This window comes from Macaca thibetana, chromosome 2 (genome assembly GCF_024542745.1).
Source record: "Macaca thibetana thibetana isolate TM-01 chromosome 2, ASM2454274v1, whole genome shotgun sequence".
Taxonomy (NCBI): domain Eukaryota; kingdom Metazoa; phylum Chordata; class Mammalia; order Primates; family Cercopithecidae; genus Macaca; species Macaca thibetana.
The window spans coordinates 102,103,014-102,128,782 of record NC_065579.1 but is presented as its reverse complement, the minus strand read 5'-3'; the positions used below and the strand labels follow the sequence as shown (position 1 = coordinate 102,128,782).

The window sequence follows — 25,769 nt, the reverse complement described above, 5'->3', positions numbered from 1 at the left end:
AGTTCTGTTTGTCATTTGCCTTTTGACTTTTATTATAGTGTTTTGTCTTATTTTGTTTTCTGCCACGCTGAAGTTTTTTATTTTTCTTTAGTCAAACTTATCTTTTGTGGCCTCTTGACCTTGTAACAGTTAGAAAGGCCTTCCCCACAGCAAGGTTATGTATTTCACGGTATTTTAATGCTCTGTTATAGTACTGTTGAAATCCGAAGTAACCTCTCCACAGAGAGGAGGCTATGTTGCCTTAGGTAGGAGACTTATTTCTGGCCCTGAGTCTGGTTCCATGGGTCTCCTCGGCCTTGTTGGAAATCTGGGTCACTGTTAGAACTAGATCAGGTTAATCTCACATCCTCCATAAAGTGGTTCTTTATAGGGAAAGGAAGGAAAGGGAGTCATTGAATGATCTTCTGGCTCTTATCCCATCTCACAGCAACCTTTATTCCAAAGATAGACTGGTAGAAGAGGTTTTTGTCCTATTGCATGGAGAGCTAGTGGTTGGAAGACAGAGTCCCTTTGGTCTCTAGGGAAGGGAAACCAAACTTAAAGGACCATTTCTTTCCACTGATCATTTGTGCATGTGCCACTTAGACTGCTTTTCCACAGGGTCAGGCTCCCTGAATCTGAGGAATCTAAAACTGTCCTCCATCACAATGAGAACTTGGGAGTCTTGTCCACATTTCAGCAGCACAACCCTGTGGACTTTTTTCAGAGTGAAGTGCTAGTTAGTGGTCTGTCTTTGCTAAACCTTGTATTTTCAAAATGGGTATGAAAAAATGTTTGCTTAGCACAATTCCCACCCACCCTCTCCCCTTAGGAATAGCCAGGCCAGAAGAAGGAAGGCCTGCTGTGAGTGGGACCGGAAATGACATCACCACCCCACCAAACAAGGAGCTCCCACCAAGCCCAGAGAAGAAAACAAAGGTAGGTGCCAGAATGGTGGTTATCTTCTACTGCCATAATTTTTAAACAAGAGTATCTTCTGCTATTATTGCTTGAATCACGAATGAAATTTCTTTTTTCTGAGCTATTATCGTCCTTCCTCATGTTTGGTAGAAAATATCTTGTATTCTCATTTACCATAGTGGCCTAAACCAACTTTAAAATCTCAGCCTTTGACCCTATTATCTTATATATCTGTAAAAAATGTTCTGTAGAGGTCGGGCGTGGTGGCTCATGCCTGTAATCCCAGCACTTTGGGAGGCCGAGGCAGGCGGATCACGAGATTAGGAGATGGAGACCATCCTGGCCAACATGGTGAAATCCCGTCTCTACTAAAAATACTAAAATTAGCTGGGCGTGGTGATGCGTGCCTGTAACAGCTACTCAGGAGGCTGAGGCAGGAGAATCACTTGAACCAAGAAGTTGGAGGTTGCAGTGAGCCAAGATCATGCCACTGCACTGCTCTCCATCTCAAAAAAAAAAAAGTTCTATAGAGATTGTTTCTGCTTCCCTTAACAACAACCAAAAGGACAATCGCAAAAATATTCTGAAATTCCGAATTGTTTGCTATTATCTCAGTGTTACATGAAAGAAAAAAAAAGATTCTGAAATCTCCATTCACGAAAAGAGAATGCAGATTTTGAAGGTGGATCATATAGCTTCAGATGCATAACTAGTACTTATTACAAAGTTCAAAAGCCACACTGTAGGCTGTGGCTGTTGTTGTCCCATCAAGGTACAGGTAGTTTCAGCATGTTGTCCAGGGTCTTCAAAAAATTAAAAAGTTATTAAAAAAAATACAGCTAATAATGGCTCAATCATCTCCTGATGCTTTTCTTCTAGAATTATTTTAGCCACCAAAAGTTAGTTAATTATTAAGAGTTAAGTAATTGTCTTACTGAATTAAATCTTCAGGTGCCAAACTGCCAGAATTTGTGCCACTAACATTAAGAAACTATTCCCAGGCCAGGCGCGGTGGCTCACGCCTGTAATCCCAGCACTTTGGGAGGCCGAGGCAGGCAGATCACAAGGTCAGGAGATGAGACCATTGACACCTTGAAACCCCATCTCTACTAAAAATACAAAAAATTAGCTGGGCGCGGTGGCACATGCCGGTAGTCCCAGCTACTTGGGAGACTGAGTCAGGAGAATCGCCTGAACCTGGGAGTCGGAGCTTGCAGTGAGCTGACATCACCACTGCACTCCAGACTGGGCAACAGAGCGAGACTCCGTCTCAAAAAAAAAAAAAAAAAAGGAAACTATTCCCCACTCACTTTCTCTATCCTGATCTCATTCCATTATTTGTTGAGCTCAGAAGAAAGAAATGCTAATTTTAAGTTGCATCTATCCTCATTGCTTATAATTTTACTTTGAATTGTGCAATTTATACTTTTTTAATTTGTTTTTATTCTTTTCTGTGTGTTTGATGTTGCCCTTTAAAAAATAAAAATAAAAAATAAAAAAAACAACAATCAACCTAAAGCCTTTGGCCACCACTCAACCTGCAAAGACTTCAACATCGAAAGCCAAAACACAGCCCACTTCTCTCCCTAAGCAGCCAGCTCCCACCACCAGTGGTGGGTTGAATAAAAAACCCATGAGCCTTGCTTCAGGCTTAGTACCAGCTGCCCCACCCAAACGCCCTGCCGTCGCCTCTGCCAGGCCTTCCACCTTACCTTCAAAAGACGTGAAGCCAAAGGTAAGTGGTCACCTAACTACTGTGCCGAGGAAAATTGTTCCCCTCTGAGTGACAAATAGACAGACTCTTGTTGCTAACAGGCAACAGAATCAGGCTGGTGGAATTGGGAGAAGGCAAGGGAAATGGGGGAGAGGGTGATTTGAAAATTGGCATGGCTACTCTGGGTGCACTGCCTATGGGTTACCCCTGCTCCACAAAGAGCAGCCAAAAAAAGAAAAAAGAAAAGGAAATCAATTTGGGGCCCATTGATGCAGCCATTAACATTTTGAAGCCCTTTTATGCTTTTACCTTTCCCTGCCCTGTTTGGAGGTAATACTCCATCTACTTAGGTTCCTCCTCCTTTCTCTTGACTACCTACTCTTTACCTATTTAAGCACTTATTAACCAGTTTCCTCTACTCCACATACCAATTAGATATTCTTTCTTGGTATAATTCCCACATCAAATGTAATTCTTTGTCTTTCCGTTATCCTGTGGAAGTTTTATCCATTACTATTGTGATATAACTAGCTCTTCCCGCTTATCTCAGCATGTTCCAGCATGATGTGATAACTTACTTTGCTTTGGGCATTAGGCCACCTCTCACTGAGCTACTTCTGAAGTCATCCAGTTTTCCAGGTCACCCACGGTTTCTGTATTGCCCAGAAACCGGTCACATTTGGAGCAGCGTTTGGAGCACATAGCGTTACAGAATTGCTCCAGGAGGAGAGGATAGTGGAGGCTATGGCTGCCTTTCTTAACATCTTGTCTTATTTGAGAAGGGCCTTTAGGTCAGCCTGATAGTCCTCTTTAAATTCATGGTACAAAATAGTTTCCCATGTTAAAGTGTCAGTTTTTAATTTAATATTGTGAAGAAAACTGTGGAACCTAGCAGTTGAAGTCTAGGCTGAAACCCTGGCCAAGAAACTGAGAAATCCTCTCATCAACTAGTAACGATAAAATCTTATAAAGCTTTCTCTCTGATCCTCATTTATCCAGTCGGTTGCTTTTCTTGATCTTTAGAAAACAATAGGTTTGAATAAGAGGGCAGAGGGGAGGTGCCTGGAGTCCTGGCCGCAGGTCCTCCCTGATGCTTATTCAGCAGCAGCAGGGGGTGACAGAGGAGAGTGTAGGAAGGAGAGGTGTCTAGTGAAATTTCACTCTATAATAAATCATATAAATGAAATGTACTGTACTAGTTGCTTTATATACGTGAACTTTTTAAAAATTTTTATTTTTTTGAGATGGAGCCTTGCTCTGTCACCCAGGCTAGAGTGCAGTGGCACACTCTGGGCTCACTGCAACCTCCGGCTTCCAGGTTCAAGCAATTCTCATGCCTCAGCCTCCTGAGAAGCTGGGATTACAGGCACCCACAACCTTGCCTGGCTAATTTTTGTATTTTTAGTAGAGATGGGATTTTGCCATGTTGGCCAGGCTGGTTTCAAATTCCTGACCTCAGGTGATCTTTCCACCTCAGCCTCCTAAAGTGCTGGGATTACAGGCGTGAGCCACCACGCCTGGCCTGTATACATTAACTCTTAATTCTCTCAATCACCCATGACGTAGGTATCAGTATTTTCATTTTATAGGTGAGGAAGCTTAAGCTCAGTTAAATAAACTTCCTAAAGTCCAGTGCTAGTAAATGGCAGAACCAGTATCTGAGGCTGGAGCTGACTCCAGTGCTGAGGCCCAGGGCTATCACTGTTCTTTTATGGCCTTTTGCCATTCAGCTTTTAGACAGCATTTCAAGATATAGCTGACCTAAACGGGTGATCTGCATTGTAATTATTAATGTTTGTCTTTTAGATAAGAAACAGATTGATAAAATCTAGCCAGGCATGTAAAGCTGGTCCTCTGTTCTAATGTCTTTTCTTTTCTTTTCTTTTTTTTTTTTTGAGATGGAGTTTCACTCTTGTTGCCCAGGCTGGACCGCCTCCCGGGTTCAAGTGACTCTCCTCCCTCAGCTTCTTGAGTAGCTGGGATTACAGGCACCTGCCACCATGCCTGGCTAATTTTTTGTATTTTTAGTAGCGCTGGGGTTTCGCCACATTGGGCAGACTGGTCTCAAACTCCTGACCTCAAGTGATCCGCCTGCCTCGGCCTCCCAAAGTGCTGGGATTACAGGCGTAAGCCACCGCGCCAGTCCTGTTCTAATCTCTTTTATCCAGATGAGGAAATAAAGCTCAGAGAGGCCCAGCAATTTGCCCAATAACACTCTTAGAATTAAGGGGCCAAACCAGGAATAGAGCTCGGGCTTCTAACCCAGATTTGGCTAGTGGCCTCTTCATCTGCACTTTATTTTGGTAGAAAGATTTGTAGAGACAGAGAAAAACCTATACAGAAAAAAATAAGTAGATTATGATTCTGGCAAAGAAGAAAATGTAAATTGGGAAACAGCAGAATAGCTCCAGTTAACTTCTGCAGGTCATTGAAACCAGGAGCCTGACATCTAAAAGATGCAATATCCTTTTGAGATTTCTATCCCACATAACTTTTTTCTAACTTATTTTATCATTATTACCCTTACTGGCAAAATAATAAGACTATGCTAGATTATTCTGAATAATAGTCATAGTGTTAAAAATTTGATGCACTTCCCAGAGAGCATCTGGTTTAGTCCTCAAATTTTAGAGCGATAGGAAAGGGAACCCCTCTGCCCAAAATCCTACATGTTTCCAGCAGAGCTGGAAGCAGAACCACGTCCCCTGATTCCAGCCTTAGAGTTCTTCACACCGTACCTAGGGCCTTTATTTGTGGAAATCGTCATTACCCTACATTTGCAGAGTTACACTTTATTTGATTGGATGCCAGCCCTTAATTTCTAAGTACTTCCTTAGCTTATTTTTCCATTTAACGATATCCTGCTTGTCTCTACCTCCATACTGCCCTCTTTATAGCCACTTCTCTTGGAGCAAGAGAGCTGAGCCCACTGTGTCTGTGATTTGGCGTACTCTCTTTTGTAATGTGGTAATTTGTTTATCAAAATAGTGTCTTCATCCCCTATCCCCATAGAAACCAGGCTAAATTGATTGTTTCCCTTCTTCACTAGAGACGTCATTCCCAGCCTCCATGTAAAAGGAACTAGAGTGGTCCAGATGCCAAGCATCTACACTTGAGAGACTTTTTCCCTTTTGCTCTCAGACCGTAGCTGTGGTATCAGTGCTCTTTATCCCTTCTGTTGCTCAGGCTGCCTCTTCTCATCGTCTCTGTGCTGAGACCTTTCCTCCTTTATTCCCTGACATCACATATTATCAGAGCTGGTCCTTCATCACCCTCCATTCTAATCTCTTTATCCCAATGAGGAAGTAAAGCTCAGAGGCTCAGTGATTTGCTGGAGTAGGGCTGCAGCTCACACTTCTGGCCCAGATTTGGCCTGTGGCCTCTCCATCTTTCTGCTCAGTCCTGTTCAGCATTCTGTAGGTGCGTGTTAGCCAAAAGAACAGCTTGATTTGACTGAACATAATTTTTAGTTTTTGTTTGTGTATGTGTTTAATCTTTGGTCAAGTATAATACATTAGATTTTATTACATTAAATACATTAGTATTTTTGGCATTTCTACAGAGGTTACATTAAAATGTGTGTGTGTGTGTATGCATATATATATGCATATATACACATATATATATATTAGTATATAATGCAGTAGATCTGGAGGCAGATGTAGGTTGTGGTGATGTACCCTTCAGGGCTATTCATTCTCACTGGCTCAGGTTGGATTGAAGTAGTTTTACTCTCTGTTGCATGTCCTCAGATTACACAGCACCCTGCATGGCTAGTTTGCTGCTTTATGTGGAGGACTTTGCTCTTAGAACCATATATATTTTCCTGTCAGTAGCTGCTGAACCCACAGTACCTCCTGTTCTCTGGTACATGCTTGTGTAGAAGCATCTTGTGTCCAGGTGCAGTGACTCAGGCCTGTAATCCCAGCACTTTGGGAGGCTGAGGCAGGTGGATCACAAGGTCAGGAGATCGAGACCATCCTGACTAACACAGTGAAACCTTGTCTCTACTAAAAATACAAAAAATTAGCTGGGCGTGGTGGCACACGCCTGTAGTCCCACCTACTCTGGAGGCTGAGTCAGAAGAATTGCTTGAACCCGGGAGGTGGAGGCTGCAGTGAGCCGAGATCATGCCACTGCACTCCAGCCTGGGCAACAGAGCAAGACTCTGTCTCCAAAAAAACAAAACAAAACAAACAAAAAAAGAAGCATCTTGTAGCGTGACTCCTTGGGGCTATTGCTGACCTGCAGGCCTCACTCCCACTTACCTATTTCCAGCCCATTGCAGATGCAAAGGCTCCTGAGAAGCGGGCCTCACCATCCAAGCCAGCTTCTGCCCCGGCCTCCAGATCTGGATCCAAGAGCACTCAAACTGTCGCAAAAGCCACAACAGCTAGCTCTGTTGCCTCAACTGGCCCAAGCAGTAGGAGCCCCTCCACGCTCCTGCCCAAGAAGCCCACTGGTGAGTATTGCCTGTCTTTCTCTCCCATGGGATCTAGGGAGGGGAAAATGGGATCTTGGCTTTGCCCCAGCCATAGCTCTAGCCAGTATCACAAACAGGTGTGCAAGCCTGCTTACGCACTGGTCCTTAGTGGGCTACCCAGAACAGTGGTAGCCCTGTGGGCCTGATACTTTTTTTTTTTTTTTTAAGAGAGAGGCTTGTTCTATCACCTAGGCTGGAGTGCAGTGGCGCAATCTCAGCTCACTGCAATCTCCGTCTCCCAGGTTACGCCATTCTCCTGCCTCAGCCTCCCGAGTTGCTGGGACTACAGGCACCCGCCACCTCCCCCAGCTTTTTTTGTATTTTTAGTAGAGCCGGAGTTTCACCGTGTTAGCCAGGATGGTCTCGATCTCCTGACCTCGTGATCCGCCCACCTCAGCCTCCCAAAGTGCTGGGATTACAGGCATGAGCCACCACACCCAGCTAGTACTTAATAAGCCTTGATCTCTGTGTGAGCTTAGCAGTTGTATGTATTCAGAAAAATCTTGAGTAAAGGCAGAAAAATGTACCGCTCATGAATTTCCAGGTAGAATTTACTCTTGCCTTCTTAGTAACCCACAGCACCTGGTGCTCATGGGCTTACATGATGATAAGAAGAGGGCTATTCAAGTCCATAGGCATGTATTGACAGCCTACTTTTTTTTTTTTTTTTTGAGACGGAGTCTCGCTCAGTCGCCCAGGCTGGAGTGCAGTGGCAGGATCTTGGCTCACTGCAAGCTCCGCCTCCCAGGTTCACGCCATTCTCCTGCCTCAGCCTCCCAAGTAGCTGGGACTACAGGCGCCCGCCGCCACGCCCGGCTAATTTTTTGCATTTTCAGTAGAGACGGGGTTTCACCGTGTTAGCCAGGATGGTCTTGATCTCCTGACCTTGTGATCCACCCGCCTCAGCCTCCCAAAGTGCTGGGATTACAGGCGTGAGCCACTGCGCCCGGCTGACAGCCTACTTTTAAGGCCACATAGAAGGCGTTATCAGGGCGGTACAGAAGAATAAGACACAGTGCCTGACCATCTAGTTTACCACTCCATTCCCAGGGACTAACACAGTCCCTGGCTCAAGGTAGATATTCAGTAATTGTTAAATAATGAGGAATCTCAATACTGGATGGACTATCCAACAGGTCAGTTTGTTAAATGTTATATTAATAAGTATATTTTGTACAGCAATTAAGACTGAGGGAAAACCTGCAGAGGTCAAGAAGATGACTGCAAAGTCTGTACCAGGTAATAGCCCCTCTGCCATTTTGCAGAGCCCTAACTTGAACCCCCACCTCCTCTGTGGCTTAAGTCTCCCTTTTTGTCTCTCTCCCTGAACCCGTTTTATCTCTGACTCCCTTTGCAGCTGACTTGAGTCGCCCAAAGAGCACCTCCACCAGTTCCATGAAGAAAACCACCACTCTCAGTGGGACAGCCCCCGCTGCAGGGGTGGCTCCCACCCGAGTCAAACCCACACCCATGCCCTCCCGGCCCTCCACAACTCCTTCCATAGACAAGAAGCCCACCTCAGCCAAGCCCAGCTCCACCACCCCCAGGCTCAGCCGCCTGGCCACCAATGCTTCTGCTCCTGATCTGAAGAATGTCCGCTCCAAGGTTGGCTCCACAGAAAACATCAAGCATCAGCCTGGAGGAGGCCGGGTGGGTCCAGGGAACCCGGGGTCCTGTCATGCTGGCCCCTGCATCCTCCCCTTCATCTCCACCCACTGTTCGCAGGCCCACCAAAGCAACAGGCAGTTAGGACACTGGACTCAGCGTCAGGGTATTTCAGCCTGGGCTCTGTAGTGGGCTTTGCGCCCCAGCAGCAGGGAGGGCGGGGTGGGCTCAGCTCTGGGCTTTCTCTTCCTGTCTCAATAAGAAAGGTTCCTATTCTAGATGTTGGGGTCTTGGTTTACATTTTTGCTTGGATGTAAAAGGATTATTTTATAGAAGAAACAGAGGAGGCCTCAGAGACTCTGCAAGTATGAGAGATGCTTGACATGAGCCTAGTTTTTCATGGTTCTTAGCCTGTACAGAGAATGTCAGGATAGGCAGAAGGTAGAACACCTCTTACTTCCACAACCCATCACTTGAGTGGCATCTATCTGAAAGAGGACTAGGGTGCCCTCTTGTGGCCAGGATGAGTCGTGCTGTGAGCCTCTGGCCTTCCTAAACAACAGGACTGCACTGCATATAGTGATGGAGAAAGATCACAGTGCTTCTTCACTTTTAGGATTTTCCAGTGGTTATGATTTTCTGGTTGCATCAATCCCAGAATTATTTAATTGTTGGTAACCATGGGAACTCTGTGAAAAGGTGGTGATGAAAGTCCATCTGAGAACATTCGGGTCCCTGGAGTAGTGACCATCTCATCTCCTAGGTTATTCACTAGCTCTACACCACCACCACCACCATCCAGGGCAGAATACTTAAATTGCTTAATCTGGAGCTGTTAAGATATTCAGGAGGGACAAAAATGAGGTGGAATCCTGGTGCTGTTGGAAGACACCGATGGCAAGCTGAGATCAGCCTAGGGAAGAGCCTGAGAGTTGCTTGTGGTAGCGACAGTGGCTCTGATGTGCCCAGCAGGCCTCTGGGCTGTGCTGCTGATCGCCTACCTCCCCCTGTCTTTGCTCTTATGGTTTCATGGTGTGAAAGTTACAGGAGGTCTTGGGTGGGGAGTTGAGTGACTTGATCTAGTGAATTGTTTTCCGCTCCAACATACCTGAAGAATGTGACACTTTCTATCAGTATTGACTTCTCTGGCCGTGGCAACTGCTTGGGGCATATCAGAACATTTGGCACGGGGTGGGGGGTATTGTAATTGGAAAATCATGCCCCAGCACACTCTCAGAATCACTAATTTGGTTGTCTTAGCCTTCCTTTGTGCCTTTTCTCCATTAAATAGTGTCTTGACCTGTTCCTCATTTCTCGAGACTGTGGCCTGCAGCTCCTTTTTTTGTGTCCCTCTACTCAAGGATCTGTGACTTGGTCTACCCTGGGAAATGTGTGGTTTTGCCTAGGATCAAAGGCCACCTGCTTTTGCCTGGTGGCCTGACCTGGATTTGAGTCCCCTACAGCCTTCTTCCCTTCTTGGCATTTGAGCTCTTATCCTCTTGGTTTGAAATTTGCCCTCCCTTTATCTCCATCCAGGCCAAAGTAGAGAAAAAAACAGAGGCAGCTGCTACAACCCGAAAGCCTGAATCTAATGCAGTCACTAAAACAGCCGGCCCAATTGCAAGTGCACAGAAACAACCTGCGGGGAAAGTGAGTTTTACTTAGACCCACCTCTGGAAGGTGAAGATGGTAAAATACTTCTTCCAGCCTGAGCCACTTGCCCTCTCTTGCACTTTTTCCCTTTCCTTAACTAGTTTCTACTTCTTCTCCCCCATATTCCCTTCTCTGTGCTTGATGACTCAACCATCAGAAAATTTTTTGTATTAACTTTGAAAGTTAATGGAGTTGGGAGCCCATTAGCCCTTTGGAGAATATATATATGTATGTAATTTTTGGCTGGATAAAATGGATCCAAAGACTTTCGTTCATTTCCTTCACACTGACCTTGATGTGAAACCTACCTGGTATGGATGCAAATACAGTGCACCTACATTCGTTATCAGGAAGACATGGCAGGGGTAATTTCCACCACCTGGAACCCTGGAGCCCCTGTGCTTTACCTTGAACTAAAAGATCCCTCTCATAACGCTGCTGGGTATGGAGATAACTTCATTTGTACTGGTTCCCCAGGTCACCTCTTAACTGAAAGTTAGGATGCTCATTCCCAATGGAAACCCACTTAGTATAGGCATGCAGCATCAACTGGAGGGCAGAGGTAAGCTGAAACCACAGGTTCTTTCCCCTTGCTTCTGTAAACCTGGAAACCAGGCCCCTCCTGAGTTCTTGCAACACCTTCCTTAACTGTAGCAGGTAGGTGTGCCTCTGCCAGAGAAGCCTGCACTCCAGCCCTTAGGGACCAGCATGAAGTCTCAGCCTAGGGCTGAGTGAAGAAAGCTGCACTGTGGCTTCTAGGTGACTACTAGAGGTCCTAGGTTCAGACCAAGGCTCATTAAGTAGTTTGCTAACCACTTGTTTACCATCAAAGTTGTGAAAAAGGCTAGAAATGAGTAGGTACAATGAGGTATATGGGTTGGAGTTTCTCAGGATTTCTGTACTCTGTGGAGAGCTCTTCAGCCTAGGGCCTGCATCATTTGCAAAGAAAGGAAGTTGGCAACTATTCCTTCTTGAGAAGGTCCTGGGATTCTTTGTTCCAGACTCTTAGAGCCAGGGCCTTGGTGTTTCTCAGTTCCAGGGGAAGCCATTCCCGTACTATACAGTGTGGTTGTGCCCCCAGGATTGGGTGTTATTGCTCCCCTGCTGAGAGCCTGTTGTTTCCACATGGGCATCTCACAGGGCAGAGGATTAGGCATATGGAGGATTCAAGAAGGTATTTTACCCTTGAGTCAAAAATGCTATGCCTTCTCGAGCCCTGAGACAAATGGGCTAAGTGTGGAGGCTGCAGCCACTCCCCTGGTAGTGGAGATTCTGTATCCATTTGTATTCACATCTGAGCACCGTCCCCTCCTTCCTGTTAGTATCATCCGTGCCCTTGTTGCCAGCTGCCCAGTGCTTCTCAGAGCAGCCTTTGCTTCTGAGAGTGGGTCTGGCTGCAGCCATTCCAGGGCCCAGATTTAAGGGAAGCACCCTCTTTGGGTGAGAACAGGTCCACATGATAAGACTCTTGCAGAGAAGAGCCAAGGACACTGTGCCCAGCTCTTGAGGAGGGAGCAGGGCAAGGAGGTAGGGCTGTGCCTGGTGGGGCATCAGGCTGGGCTGCTGCCTGGGCCTTGTGAACCACAGCCCCACCCCCAAGGAGCGGTGATGACCAACATGCCCCGCCTGCGCAGCTCTGCTCCTGTCGTTGTGTTGTCTGTTCACGTTTTTCACTCCCCTTCTTGCTCTTTCACATTTCTTTTCCTGTGCTTTTCCACATGTTCTGTAGAAGATGGGGGTGGAGGTTTAACAACACTTTTTGTTGGTCATTGTGATCACGTGTGGACTCACTGCCTTCCCTGTGTCGATTCTAACCAGTCCTCTCCCTTTGTGTTGTTTTTTCTGTTTTCTAACACTCCAGGTCCAGATAGTCTCCAAAAAAGTGAGCTACAGCCATATTCAGTCCAAGTGTGGTTCCAAGGACAATATTAAGCATGTCCCTGGAGGTGGTAATGTAAGTATAAGCTCTGGTTAGCTGGCATCTGAGACATAGCCCACTGTGGGGTATACTGGGGAGAGAGCCAGGTGCCCATGTGGATAGAATCCCAGTGACCTGAGCTGTGGCATTCTCTAAGAAGCAGACTAGCAAACTGAGGGGACCTTCATGCTCCCATGTTAGACAGGGTGTTTCTGGCGAGCCCCTGAACACCAGCATGGTGATATCCACTCAGTATCTTTTTACCCATGTGGGTGGGAGGCTTTGGATTTTTCTCCAGGTATGTCAGAGCCTGGGTCTGAGCACAGTGGTCAGCAGCAGACCTGTTGCCTGTCTGGAGTCCATTCCTGGGATGCATATGTTTGTCTGCATGCCCTTGAATTACCGTGGGAGTAATTGCTCTGAGACAGATGTCTACATCTTTCCAGAGCTCATCTTTGAATCCTTGTTATTATAAAATAAGAATTAGTCATTTTCTTCCTATCCCTTCCCCGCGTTTTTCTTCATCTTTGTTGCTCTCCAGCTCTCTGGTTTTTCCCCTACTTTATTTTCTCTCCCTACTTTCTCCTCTTTTTCTTTTTTTTTTTTTTTTTTTTTTTTTTTTGAGACAAAGTCTCACTCTGTTGCCCAAGCTAGAGGCAGTGGTGCAATCTCGGCTCACTGCAACCACCACCTCCCGGGTTCAAGCGATTCTCCTGCCTCAGCCTCCCGAGTAGCTGGGACTATAGGTATGCGCCACCATGCCCAGATAATTTTTGTATTTTTAGTAGAGATGGCATTTCACTATGTTGGCCAGGCTGGTCTTGAACTCCTGACCTCATGATCCACCCACTTCAGCCTCCCAAAGTTCTGGGATTACAGGCATGAGCCACTGTGCCCAGCCCTCCCATTTCCCTTTCTGCTTTCCCTTTTTTTTTTCCCTTTTCTAATCCCTTCCTCCTTTTTCTTCCCCTCCTTTTTTAGTCCCTTTTCCCATTTTTGTTGTTGTTATTTTTTGAGACAGAGTCTCACTGTTGCCCAGGCTGGCATGCAGTGGTGTGATCTCGGCTCACTGCAACCTCCACCTACCAGGGTCAAGCGATTCTCCTGCCTCAGCCTCCCGAGTAACTGGGACTACAGGCATGCGCCACCATGCCCAGCTAATTTTTGTATTTTAGTAGTGACAGGGTTTCACCATGCTGGCCAGGCTGGCCTTGAACTCCTGACCTCATGATCTGCCTGCCTCGGCCTCCCAAAGTGCTGTGTTACAGGCATGAGCCACTGCGCCCAGACTTTTCCTCCTTATCTTTTTGTCCTCTTTCCTCTTCCCCCCAAACATCCTTCTTTTTGTCTTGCTGCCATTGTGTGCCAGCTCTATGATGGGTATTGGGGACACAAGTGATCCCAGCTCACAGGAAGGTTCTGGTCTAGGGAGAGATAGGGCAGAGTCTTACTGTCTTTGAGTGTGTGAAGAACACCCTGTGTGCTTTCTGCTTGTCACTGTGACAGTGCCCAGGCGAGTGGTACTCTGTGGAGTTGTACCAGAGGCACCAGAGGCTGCCATGCACAGCGCCTGCCCTCACCGCTCTCTTCCAGACCAAGTGGGACAGCCTGTCTTGCCTCCATTTCTTTTGAGTTCATTCGGTTCTTTCTCCTTGCTGTCCTGAACTGGACTAGGTCCTGCTCCACTTACCCTTTTCATTTTTAGACTCTGTTAACACTCCTGCCTCCTCCTTGGTGATCATGGCATTCTGCCCATGGCCTACAGACACCCCCAGCAGTTCTGTCATGAGGAATGCGGCCAGGAGCTTTCATTCTTGCCCCACACAACTCTCCTTCCTGCCCCTCCTTCCTGGTCAGCTTTTCACCACTGCCTCTTCCTGGACTGGGTAGAAATGGCATCCTTTACACTCGGGTGGAGTTGCTTGACCAGATGTTAGTCTACCTGGAATAGGGTCAGCTAAAGTGAGGTGACAAAGATCCAGCCCACGGGGGGCCCAGGCAGCCGCTGAGCCTGGCTTTGTCCTGGATTAAAACAGAAGGTGAACAGGGGTTCTGAGGCAACCGGGTCACTTGTGTAGGTGAGACATAGAAATGCATTTGTGTGTGTTGTGTGGTGCATATAAGAGCTCTGAAAATAGTCACCATTAATGTATCACCTGCTGTGATGTTTCCACACTGCCTACACATGATCTCACATGTGTAGGGTTTGTTTGTTTTGTTTTGTTTTGTTTTTTCTGAGGGTGAATGTATTTTTAAAGCCTTTTCACTTTAGGAGGCTTCCTCAAACAGAGAGCATTAGGAGACTGCTGTGAGCAGTCTTTCCTGGTGGGGAGATGAGGGTAAACAGCAGCTGGCCACAGCTGAACCCAGGTGCTTTGTTTCCTTCCGTAGCCTCCATCAGTCCTTCCCTAGAGCCACCACAAGGAAATGTGCAGTTTAAAATGATGGGCCCCAGGCTGGGCACCATAGTGAGACCCCCATCTCTACAAAGAAAAGTCTTGCTCTGTCACCAGCCTGGAGTGCAGTGGTGTAATCTCGGCTCACTGCAACCTTCGCCTCCCAGGTTCAAGTGATTCTCCTTCCTCAGCCTCCCAAGTAGCCGGGATTACAGGCGCCTGCCACCATGCCCGGCTAATTTTTGTATTGTATTGTATTTATTTTATTTTATTTTATTTTATTTTATTTTATTTTATTTTAAGATGGAGTCTTGATCTGTCGCCAAGGCTGGAATGCAGTGGCCGGATCTCAGCTCACTGCAAGCTCCGCCTCCTAGGTTCACGCTATTCTCCTGCTTCAGCCTCTCAAGTAGCTGAGACTACAGGCGCCCGCCACAATGCCCGACTAATTTTTTATATTTTTTAGTAAAGACAGGGTTTCACTGTGTTAGCCAGGATGGTCTCGATCTCCTGACCTCATGATCCGCCCGCCTCGGCCTCCCAAAGTGCTGGGATTACAGGCATGAGCCACCACACCCGGCCTAATTTTTGTAATTTTGGTAGAGATGGGGTTTTGCTATGTTGGGCAGGCTGGTCTCGAACTCCTGACCTCAAGTGATACACCCACCTTGGCCTCCCAAAGTGCTGGGATTATAGTAAGAGCCACTGTGCCCAGTCCCAAAAACAATCTTTTAAAATAAGGCCAGGTGCAGTGGCCCTGGGAGGCCTAGGCAGGAGTATTTCTTCAAAACCAGCCTGGGTTTCAGAGCAATTTTAAATTAGCCAGACATGTGCCTGGCGGCATTAGGTGGCATGTGCCTGTGGTTCCAGCTTCTCAGAAGGTTGAGACGGGAGGATTGCTTGAGCCTGGGTAGTTGAGACTGCAGTGAGCCATGATGGCACCACCGCACTTCAGCCTGGGTGACAGAGAGAGACACTGTCTGAAAAAAAAGGGGCGGGGGAAGGACCTGCTGTGCAGACAGAACAGCATTACACACTCCTCACCCACACACATACACAAAGAAATACCGCAGTTACCACCAGGATGAGAAGCTCAAAACAGGATCCTAGTTAATGCTCCAAAAATGCCCCTGACAGACACACAGACATACCCCTTGATGAGAGCCAGGAGGACACCAGTGGAGTGGAGAGAGGGGAGTGATGAGCCAATGCCAATGTAGTGGCTTCTTCTGTGGCTAGTCCCAGTTAAGATTTTGTGTCCGTTTTGTTTCCATTTCACCCTTGCAAGGGGCTGTGCATGTGTAGTGGGTGCTGAGACGTGCTGGCAGCTGACTTCCACAGCATGTTTTGGTTACCTGAAGTGTGCCTGCAGGCTCTCACAGAGCGGCAGGCAGCCTGTGTAAGCACAAGCAGAGTTAGGTGTGTGATGCCGTGATTGCTCCTAGGACCACAGAGAGCCAGCGTGGTTTCTGCGGTCCCCGAGGAGGGGACACTTGGGCCAGCCCATGAAGGAGATGCCGCACATGGTTCCCTGAGGCTGAAGCATACAGTGGAGGCAGGGTGGTGTGGGGGAAATGTTTGGAAGCAGATTGTAGACTCCTCCACGTAGCCACCTAAGGAGGGAGAACTGTAACCTAGAGGTGGTGGGCTTTATTAAGTGAGTGAGGCTCAGTTAAGCTTTTTAAAACTTTTTACTGGGCCAGGCACAGCGGCTCACGCCTATAATCCCAGCACTTTGGGAAGCCAAGGCAGGCGGATCGCCTGAGGTCGGGAGTTCGAGACCAGCCTGACCAACATGGAGAAACCCTGTCTCTATTAAAAATATAAAATTAGCCAGGCCTGGTGGTGCATGCCTATAATCCCAGCTACTCTGGAGGTTGAAGCAGGAGAATCGCTTGATCCTGGGAGGCGGAGGTTGCAATGAGCCGAGATTGTGCCATTGCACTCCAGCCTGGGCAACAAGAGCGAAACTCCATCTCAAAAAACAAAAACCAAAAAAACCCAACTTTTTATTGTGGGAATTTTCAAACACACACGTTTGAAAGTAGAAAGTAGGAAAAAATAGTAAAATGAACCTTTTGTTCATTTTACTATTTTTTTACAGGGTACCTCATTTACTATCTACATGAGCAGTCTTGGTTTATCTATATATGCCTATCCCAAGTATTTTGAAGCCAGCCCTGTATATATTATTTATTTGTTAATACTTTAGCATGTAGCCGGGCGCGGTGGCTCACGCTTATAATCCCAGCACTTTGGGAGGCCAAGGCAGGCGGATCATGAGGTCAGGAGATCGAGACCATCCTGGCTAACAACATGAAACCCCATCTCTACTAAAAATACAAAAATTATCTGGGCGTGGTGGCACGTGCCTGTAGTCCCAGCTACTCAGGAGGCTGAGGCAGAACAATCGCTTGAATCCGGGAGGCAGAGCTTGCAGTGAGCTGAGATTGTGCCACTGCACTCCAGCCTGGGTGACAGAGCAAGACTCTCTCTCAAAAAAAAAAAAATGCATATGTTGATCCATATATTTAAAATATCACTAATAAGTTATGTATTATAATACAGGCTTCAACTCTTTTAATCTTAAGTTGTTTTTACTCTACAAGTCTCCACTCCTTTTTTTTTTTTTTTTTTTTTTTTTTTTTTTTTTTGAGACATAGTCTCACTCTGTCGCTCAGGCATGAAGCTGTAACACATTTTAAATCATATTTTTGTATAAATAGCTTTAGCATTTCAAGTTATTTCTCTAGGATGTATTCCTAACATAGGACTCTTATGTCAGAAGCTACATCTGTTTCATGGTGTGGGCTACCTAGGTTTTTTGTTTGTTTGTTTGTTTGTTTGTTTGCTTTTTGAGACAGAGTCTCACTCTGTCACCCAGCCTGGAGTGCAGTGGCATGATCTCGGCTCACTGCAACCTCTGCCTCCCGAGTTCACACCATTCTCCTGCCTCAGCCTACTGAGTAGCTGGGACTACAGGCGCCTGCCACCACGGCCAGATAATTTTTTGTATTTTTAGTAGAGACGGGGTTTCACCATGTTAGCCAGGATGGTCTCGATCTCCTGACCTCATGAACCGCTTGCCTCGGCCTCCCAAAGTGCTGGGATTACAGGCATGAGCCACTGGCCTTTATTTTTATTTATTTATTTTTTTTTTTTTTTGACACAAAGTCTCGCTCCGTGGCCCAGGCTGGAGTGCAGTGGCGTGATCTCGGCTCACTGCAACCTCTGCCTCCTGGGTTCAATTGATTCTCCTGCCTCGGCCTCCTGAGTAGCCAGGATTACAGGCGTGCACCAGCATGCCCAGCTAACTTTTGGGTTGTTGTTATTGTTTTAAAGACAGAGTCTCGGCCGGGCGTGGTGGCTCACACCTGTAATCCCAGCACTTGGGGAGGCTGAGGCAGGTGGATCACAAAGTCAGGAGTTCTAGACCATCCTGGCCAACATGGTGAAACCCTGGCTCTACTAAAAATACAAAAAGCTGGGCGTGGTGACGCGTGCCATAATCCCAGCTACTCGGGAGGCTAAGGCAGGAGAATCACTTGAACCAAGGAGTGGGAGGTTGCAGTGCATTGAAATCATGCCATTGCACTCCAGCCTGGTGACTATAGTCTCTACAAAAACCCCGTCTCTACAAAAAAATGCAAAAATTAGCTGGGCATGGTGGTGTGCACCTGCAGTCTCAGCCACTTGAGGGACTTGAGTCTGGGAGGATCACTTGAGCCTGGGAGGTTGAGGCTGCAGTGAGCTGAGGTCATGCCTCTGCACTTCATCCTGGGTGGCAGAGTGAGACCCTGTCTCAAAAGAAAACAAGAAAGAAATGTGTGACTCTGCATCTTGGTGAGGGCCCATGCCTTGGAGAGTGACTCTGTTAACTTCTTGCATGTGCTGTTGTGGTTACAGCTAAGATGAGCTTGTCACCATTGCTTCAAGACCCATGTTAGGTTGGTTTAAGCAGCTACCAGATCTTTGGCTGGTAAAAGTACCCTTCTCTATGCCCTCTCTTATGAGGGATAAGGATAGGGAGATGTTTGGATGAGGCCTTCATGGCCCCCTCTTCTTGAATTGGCCATTTCTTCCCCTAACAAATAACAAGATACCTTGTTTTAAACCCAGATAAAGCACAATGGTGTGACCACCAACTCTGTAGCTGCAGGACTCCATTTGCTGTCAGCACATACTTAGGAGGAGGTATCTGTGCTATATCCTAACTTCCATTTTGGAGATACCTATAAATATCTGTATAATGAACTATAGATTGAGGAGAAAAGAAACAAGTTTCTGTCTATGGAAAATTGCAGACTTTTTGAAAAGATGAGACAAAGTAGAGGCTGTGTGTTTTCACTGTAGTAACTACTCTGTATGTAATTATCAAACATGTGAAGCAATTATGGTATAGTTCCTGGTGGTGTCCCTTCAAGAGATGATATGAAAAAGAGACGGATTGAAGCGAGAGCCATGTGAGGCAGTATGGAAGGCACCTTTGAGCTGGGCATTGAAGGATGGGGAAGAAAACACAGTGGGTTTTTTGGGTTAGGCATGAGCTGAGTTTTAGAGGCAAGACTGAGAATGGCTCTGGCAAGCTGGGGATTGTGGGTAGTTGTTATTCTGTGCCAGGTCTTGGGCTGTGGGTGCAAATACAAAAATACAGGTGGCATTATATCTGTCCTCTGGGAACATGGTGAAGACCGTATTTCCTGACACCAAAGAAAGGAAAACAGGGCTCAAAAAGGTAGCTCACCATTTAGTAGATTGTGGCGAAACCCACCAGAACAGTGTAACACTGCTTGGAATTGATGTGTTGGAAAGTCAGGCTCTCCTACACTATCCACTACGAAGGATAGTGGGGCCACTCATAGGAATGCTGGAATCCCCATCCAGCAACCCAGTGGGCATGCCTGGCTATAGACCTAAAGATGCATCACCTTTTTTTTTTTTTTTTTTTTTTTTTTGAGGCAGAGTCTCACTCTGTTGCCCAGGCTGGAGTGCAGTGGTGCAATCTTGGCTCACTGCAAGTTCTGCCTCCCGAGTTCACACCATTCTCCTGCCTCAGCCTCCCCAGTAACTGGGACTACAGGTGCCCACCACCACGCCTGGCTAATTTTTTTTGTATTTTTAGTAGAGACAGGGTTTCACCATGTTAGCCAGAATAGTCTCGATCTCTTGACCTCGTGATCCACCCTCCTCGGCCTCCCAAAGTGCTGGGATTACAGGCTTGAGCCACCGCGCCCGGCCAAGATGCACCACCTTTAAATGCAAATTTTTGTATTTTTAGTAGAGAGAGAGATTCACTATGCTGGCCAGGCTGGTCTCAAACTCCTAGCCACAGGTGATCTGCCTGCCTCAGCCTCCCAAAGTGCTGGGATTACAGGTGTGACCCACTGCACCTGGCTGGGAAAATTGTTATAACATGGTTTAAGCAGGAATACTATGATTACACACACAAACACACACACACACACCACCCCCTCCCCCGCCAAGGGGAAAATGCATTGAAAAGGACTGGAAGTAAGTATGTTATTCCAGGTTTCTCTGGGCGAGGAGTTGATGGGTAAGGTTTTGAGATGGAACAAAGGGGATATTTCAATGGAGCCTTGATGCTGGTGTTTGGACCTGGTGAAATGACAGAAGAGCTGTCTGGAGCATGCATGGACAGGGTCTGCACAGAAAAAGCCTGTGGGGTGTGGAAATAGTGGTTTGGTCTGGCTGGAGGTGGGGTTAGAAGTGAAGGCTGGTGGCCAGGCACAGTGGCCCACGCCTGTAATTCCAGCACTTTGGGAGCCTGAGGCAGGCGAATCACCTGAGGTCAGGAGTTCGAGACCAGCCTGACCAACATGGAGAAACCCCATCTCTACTAAAAATACAAAATTAACCGGGCGTGGTGGTGCATGCCTATAATCCCAGCTACTCCAGAGGCTAAGGCAGGAGAATCACTTGAACCCAGGAGATGGAGGCTGGGGTGAGCCAAGATCGTGCTAGCCTGGGCAACAAGAGTGAAACTCTGTCTCAAAAAAAAAAAAAAAAAAAAAAAAAAAAAAAAAAAAAAAAAAAAAAGTGAAGGCCAGACACGGTGGCTTACGCCTGTAATCCCAGCACTCTGGGAAGCCGAGGTGGGTGGATCCCCTGAGGTCAGGAGTTCACCAGCCTGGCCAACGTGGTGAAACCCTGTCTTTACTAAAAATACAAAAAATTAGCCAGGTGTATTGGTGCACGCCTGTAATCCCAGCTACTCGGGAGGCTGAGGCAGGAGAATTGCTTGACCCCAGGAGGCGGAGGTTACAGCAAGCTGAGATCGTACCACTGTACTCCAGCCTGGGCAACAGAGCGAGACTGTATCTAAAACAAAAAAAGAAAAGAAGTGAAGAGCAGGGCCAGGGTGGGTCAAGGGCTCTTGTAAGTATTTAGGGAGATGACCCTGTCTTTGAACAGACTGAGACAGCAGCTTACAGAGGGAGTGAGAAACCCTGAACATGGAGAAGATTTAAAAGGTAGCATGGGGTTGGCTCTGATAATACACCCTCTCTCTGAATGAGTCTTTTGTGTCCTTCTCCTCAGGTTCAGATTCAGAACAAGAAAGTGGATATCTCTAAGGTCTCCTCCAAGTGTGGGTCTAAGGCTAACATCAAGCACAAGCCTGGTGAGTGGCACCTCCCTTGCCCACTGGGACTCCCAGGGTATGTAGTCCTGCCATTGGCCAGCTGGGCAGCCTGCTGGCTGGCAAGGGTTTCATCTCTGTGCCTTTAGCGTCCCATGAAGACTACCCAGGACACAGCAGTGGAAACAATACAGTCCTCGTTCTGTCAGGGAGCGGGAGTTCAGGTGCTAACCTCTCAGTGGAGGAGGATCAGTTTCTTACGACAGCCATCCGCACAGGCATTCTCTTGAGTACCCACTGTGTGCGTGGCACTATTGAGCTAGGCCTGGGGAAGCGGTGCACTCTGAGCTGAGAACCTGGGTTGCCTTAAACGAGGATTACAGGAGCTACTGCTGAAGGAGCTGTATAGAGAGCAGTGTTCAGGTCCCACCTGTCAGGTTCAGAAGCAAAGGATGCTCCCAACCAGTGAAGCATCAGCCACTAGCCCTGGCAGGAGAATGGGAGGCGTTCAGCAACTTGCACTAATGCAGATTCCTTCCAGCAACATGGTTGGCCCAGCAGCCCTGTGGAAGTCACTGTGCAGAGGCTGGGCTCTTGCCTTGGCTAGTATCCTTGCAGCCTTGTGTCCTAGTTCCTGGGTCTACAACAGATTTGTGGGTAGGATTGCTGCAGCAGCAGGCACACTGGCTGGCTGACCTGGTATCCCAGAAGGCTAGCCACCACAGGCCAGTTAAGGTGAAGGCAAAATTCTCTTCCCTCAGGGCGGGCGCAGTCTCTCATGCCTGTAATCCCAGCACTTTGGGAGGCCGAGGCAGGCAGATCACTTGAGATCAGGAGTTTGAGACCAGCCTGGCCAACGTGGCAAAACCCTGTCTCTACTAAAAATACAAAAATTAGCCAGGTGTGGTGGTGAATGCCTGTGGAGAATTGCTTGAACCTGGGAGGCGGAGACTGCAGTGAGCCAAGAGTGTGGCACTGCACTCCAGCCTGAGCAACAGAGCGAAATTCTGTCTCCAAAAAGAAAAAAAAAAACTCCCTTTCCCTCTCAGTGAAGAGTGTGATCCAGTTTAGAATGTGTTCTATTTAGAAAGATCTAAACAATTCCATTCTTAAACATTTTTTCCCCCTTTTATCTGGGAAATCTACTCCTTTGAGATACTTCCTTCTCTAATGGCACTGAGTCACTTAGGGTCTAGATTTTGCCAGGGCTAAGTTTCCCAGTATGGGACACCGGGAGACCTTGGCCAGAAGCTGTGCATGGAGGTCTGCCATGTGAGCTGAGAGGAGAAGGAAGAATAGGAGAAGGGGCCCAAGGGGAGCCACGCTGCTGGGCTCAGGAGGGGCTGGGTACTCATTGACGGCAGCTCATCCCGCACCCCTCCCCTAGGTCTCATGGGCACACTCTGGCCAGTGAGCTCTGAACTCTGGGCTTGAGTTCAGACCACCTTCCCTCCCCGTCCTAGCCTGAGGTCACTCGATCCCGCGGGCCTGCCTTGGTCCATGTCTTTCCTTTCTCAGCGCACAGCCTCGGGGCCACTCTCCTTTTTATCATTCCTTCTTTTTGCTACAGTGTGATACGGTTAGGGGCTCAGACAATTTTCACAACCTGTCCCTGTCAATCACCAGTTTGGTGGTAACTCTGGGTGAGTCCCTTCTCTTTTGCAGCATGTTTTACCAGCTGTGAAGCAGGGACCGTGGCCGTGATGACAGGGCATTCATGAGAATTCAGTGAGGCTGTACCTGAGAAGCACTGCATGGCCCAGTTAGCGGGAGGGCATTCCCATACCAAGTAGAGAAGCAGAGGCTTCGTCCCGGAGGCTGTGCTCGGAGCCCCAGGCCTGCCCAAGCCTGGCCTGCAGCTCGGTGGCTGTGGCGTGGGGTGGTGGAAGGGATGGCGTTCCTTCTCTTGGAGATACTCCCACTGGCTGGACGGAGAGATTGTCTCAGCCTCACTGTGATAAGAGAAGCCCTCTTTAGACAAACGTGTTCACTGTTCTTCGTTTGCCACCCAGAAGCAGGTCACATCTTTCTCATTTCTAGATTGGGCATATCACCAGTCCTGGTTTTGCCTGCAGGGATATTCCTCTGCCACCCTAGGTGACCAATTCCTTTGTGGTTCCAGGTGGAGGAGATGTCAAGATTGAAAGTCAGAAACTGAACTTCAAGGAGAAGGCCCAGGCCAAGGTGGGATCCCTTGATAATGTGGGCCACCTACCTGCAGGAGGTGCCGTGAAGGTAGCGAGTGGGTCACTGGGGAGGCACAGCTGGGGAGGGGTGGGGACTATGCAGCTAGGGTCAGGGTCCTCACAGGTAGGCACCTGTCACCGCCCCTCAGTCTCTTCAGGAGTCATGTCTTCACCCACACCATTGCTGTTTTCCCATCGTGTATCATCAGTCCTGACTGAGGCAGAAGTGAAGAGGCCCCAGCCCAGCCACCCCTCACCTGTCAGCTGGAGGCAGAACCTTGCTCCTGAGAGCCATGGCCTTCCTAACTGAGCCCATCCAGGCATTTTAGAAGGCCACGGGCTGGGACACAGACCACCACCAGGCGAGCGGGGGTTCTGCACCACACAGTTCTCTCCAGCTGTCACACAAGAGGGGAATGTGGGTTCCCACCCCATGTCAGGCTCCGCTCCTGGGCTGGGAGGCAGGACAGTACATTCTTGTCTGCCAGCGACAGCAGGCTGCCTGGGGCCTGCCTCTGCAGGGCCTGCCTGGGGCCTCCCTGTGCAGGGCTCTGGGACAGAGCTCAAGTGGCAGAGCTTCACATCCTGGCGACTGGCTGGGCCTCTTCTCCCTTCCCTCTCTCCTCTTTCCTCCCTTCCTCCTTCCACAGTACTGTGAGACCTTTTGTGTGCCAAGATGCTGTCTGTCCTTTGTTCCACGTCATCGGCGGGTGGGGGGCCCATGAGGGGCGGCATCTTGTAGGCCCCGAGCACAAGGAAGGCTGCTGCTGCTCGGGTTCAGGTGCGCTGGGGAGAGGGGCCGGGAACCGCTGCCCTGGGCCTTCCCTTCCGCCTCTGCTCCCCAGTGCCAGCCAGTGCCCAGCCTGTCCCCTGTCCCATCCTCTCCTGATGCTCTGACTGAAGCCTTGATCAGCTTCCATGAATTCTGTCTCCAAAAAGAAAAAAAAAACTCCCTTTCCCTCTCAGTGAAGAGTGTGATCCAGTTTAGAATGTGTTCTATTTAGAAAGATCTAAACAGTTCCATTCTTAACCATTTTTTCATGAATCATCAAGGAAAGGCAAATCCAAACTACAACAATATACTACCTCATACCCATTATCTGGGGGGTCCTTGCTGCCACAGGCTCTCAGTTCGTGCCCCCCACACCTTGTGAGGATGCCGTTCTCGCACCCATCTCAGCGGGGTGTTAACTTGACTTTAGTCTCTTGTCCAAGGACACAGTGAGTGAGTGTGGACAAGGATTCACATCTGGGCTTTTCTGACCCCAAGCCTTGTGTGCTTTTCCTTATTCATATTATATCCGTTTCTTTATTAGTTCTGGAATTAGGATTTTTAATTGAGGCCTATTTCTCTCACTATGCCGATTAGAAACCACTTCTGCCTTGTCACTTTTTGGGTATTTGGCGACACAGGCTTTCCAGCTCCCCAGTGACCTCTCGCAGCTGTTCTCTCTTCTCTGCCTTCCTCACACTGAGTGTTCCATGTCCCCCAAATGTCCTTCTCCTATGAAGCCCTCCGGGCCTCCACAGTCTCCTCCTTGGACACCTCCTTTCTGCCTCCCGTGGACCCCTGGTCCCAGAAAGGTGCCCAGCACAGACAAAGCCTCAGTGCCTGCGTTCCTGACCAGACAGATGTGCAGGCAGGGCTGCCCGGGAGCTATTGACGACCCCACTCTGTGTGCAGGGGGTGGCCTGGGTCCAGGGAGGGTTTGGGAGGATGGGCTGCACCCTTTGGGGGGCTGCCCTTCAGGCTTGTTGCTTACTGTTGTCATGGCTAATTTGGTACCAGCCTGAGGCCTGGCACCTCTGCCCTCAGAGAGGCTTCATCAGAGCCTCACATGCCACAGAGGGGCTCTGAGAGTGTCACTAGCCCAGCTGCTCCTGACCCTCGGGAGTCAGTCTCCCAGGTGAGGTGGGGTGGGTGGGGTCAGGGCACCTGCCTGGGATTCTCCAAGCGACTGTGCCTTAAGCCAATGGGTGCCGGGACAGCACGGGTGGGGGCTGTGTGTGAAACCCACCACCATCACCCATCCCACTCCCCTCCCGACTGACCCTGCACTGTCTCCCCCACTGTTTCATTGTAGACTGAGGGCGGTGGCAGCGAGGCTCCTCTGTGTCCGGGCCCCCCTGCTGGGGAGGAGCCGGCCATCTCTGAGGCAGCGCCTGAAGCTGGCGCCCCCACTTCAGCCAGTGGCCTCAATGGCCACCCCACCCTGTCAGGGAGTGGTGACCAAAGGGAGGCCCAGACCTTGGACAGCCAGATCCAGGAGACAAGTAAGTGGCTGGGCTCGGCCTAAGGGCCAGCCAGGGACCCTG

The 25,769-nt window shown here is 48.4% G+C and overlaps 1 protein-coding gene across 45 annotated transcripts in view; it reads left to right on the top strand.

Annotated features, from left to right (window-relative positions):
- MAP4 (microtubule associated protein 4) overlaps positions 1–25,769 on the top strand; it is a 231,400-nt gene that overhangs the window by 203,227 nt on the left and 2,404 nt on the right. For 11 of the 45 annotated variants that reach the window (XM_050780601.1, XM_050780603.1, XM_050780602.1 and 8 more), the window contains 10 exons: positions 812–918; positions 2,420–2,635; positions 6,893–7,076; positions 8,277–8,336; positions 8,455–8,747; positions 10,239–10,352; positions 12,217–12,309; positions 21,228–21,309; positions 23,390–23,502; positions 25,538–25,727. In XM_050780601.1, coding sequence (XP_050636558.1) covers positions 812–918; positions 2,420–2,635; positions 6,893–7,076; positions 8,277–8,336; positions 8,455–8,747; positions 10,239–10,352; positions 12,217–12,309; positions 21,228–21,309; positions 23,390–23,502; positions 25,538–25,727 — 1,452 coding nt within the window. Of the gene's footprint in view, positions 1–811; positions 919–2,419; positions 2,636–6,892; positions 7,077–8,276; positions 8,337–8,454; positions 8,748–10,238; positions 10,353–12,216; positions 12,310–21,227; positions 21,310–23,389; positions 23,503–23,662; positions 24,983–25,537; positions 25,728–25,769 lie in introns of those variants that run through there. The other 34 variants (XM_050780624.1, XM_050780620.1, XM_050780619.1 and 31 more) reach the window with 17 other exon arrangements.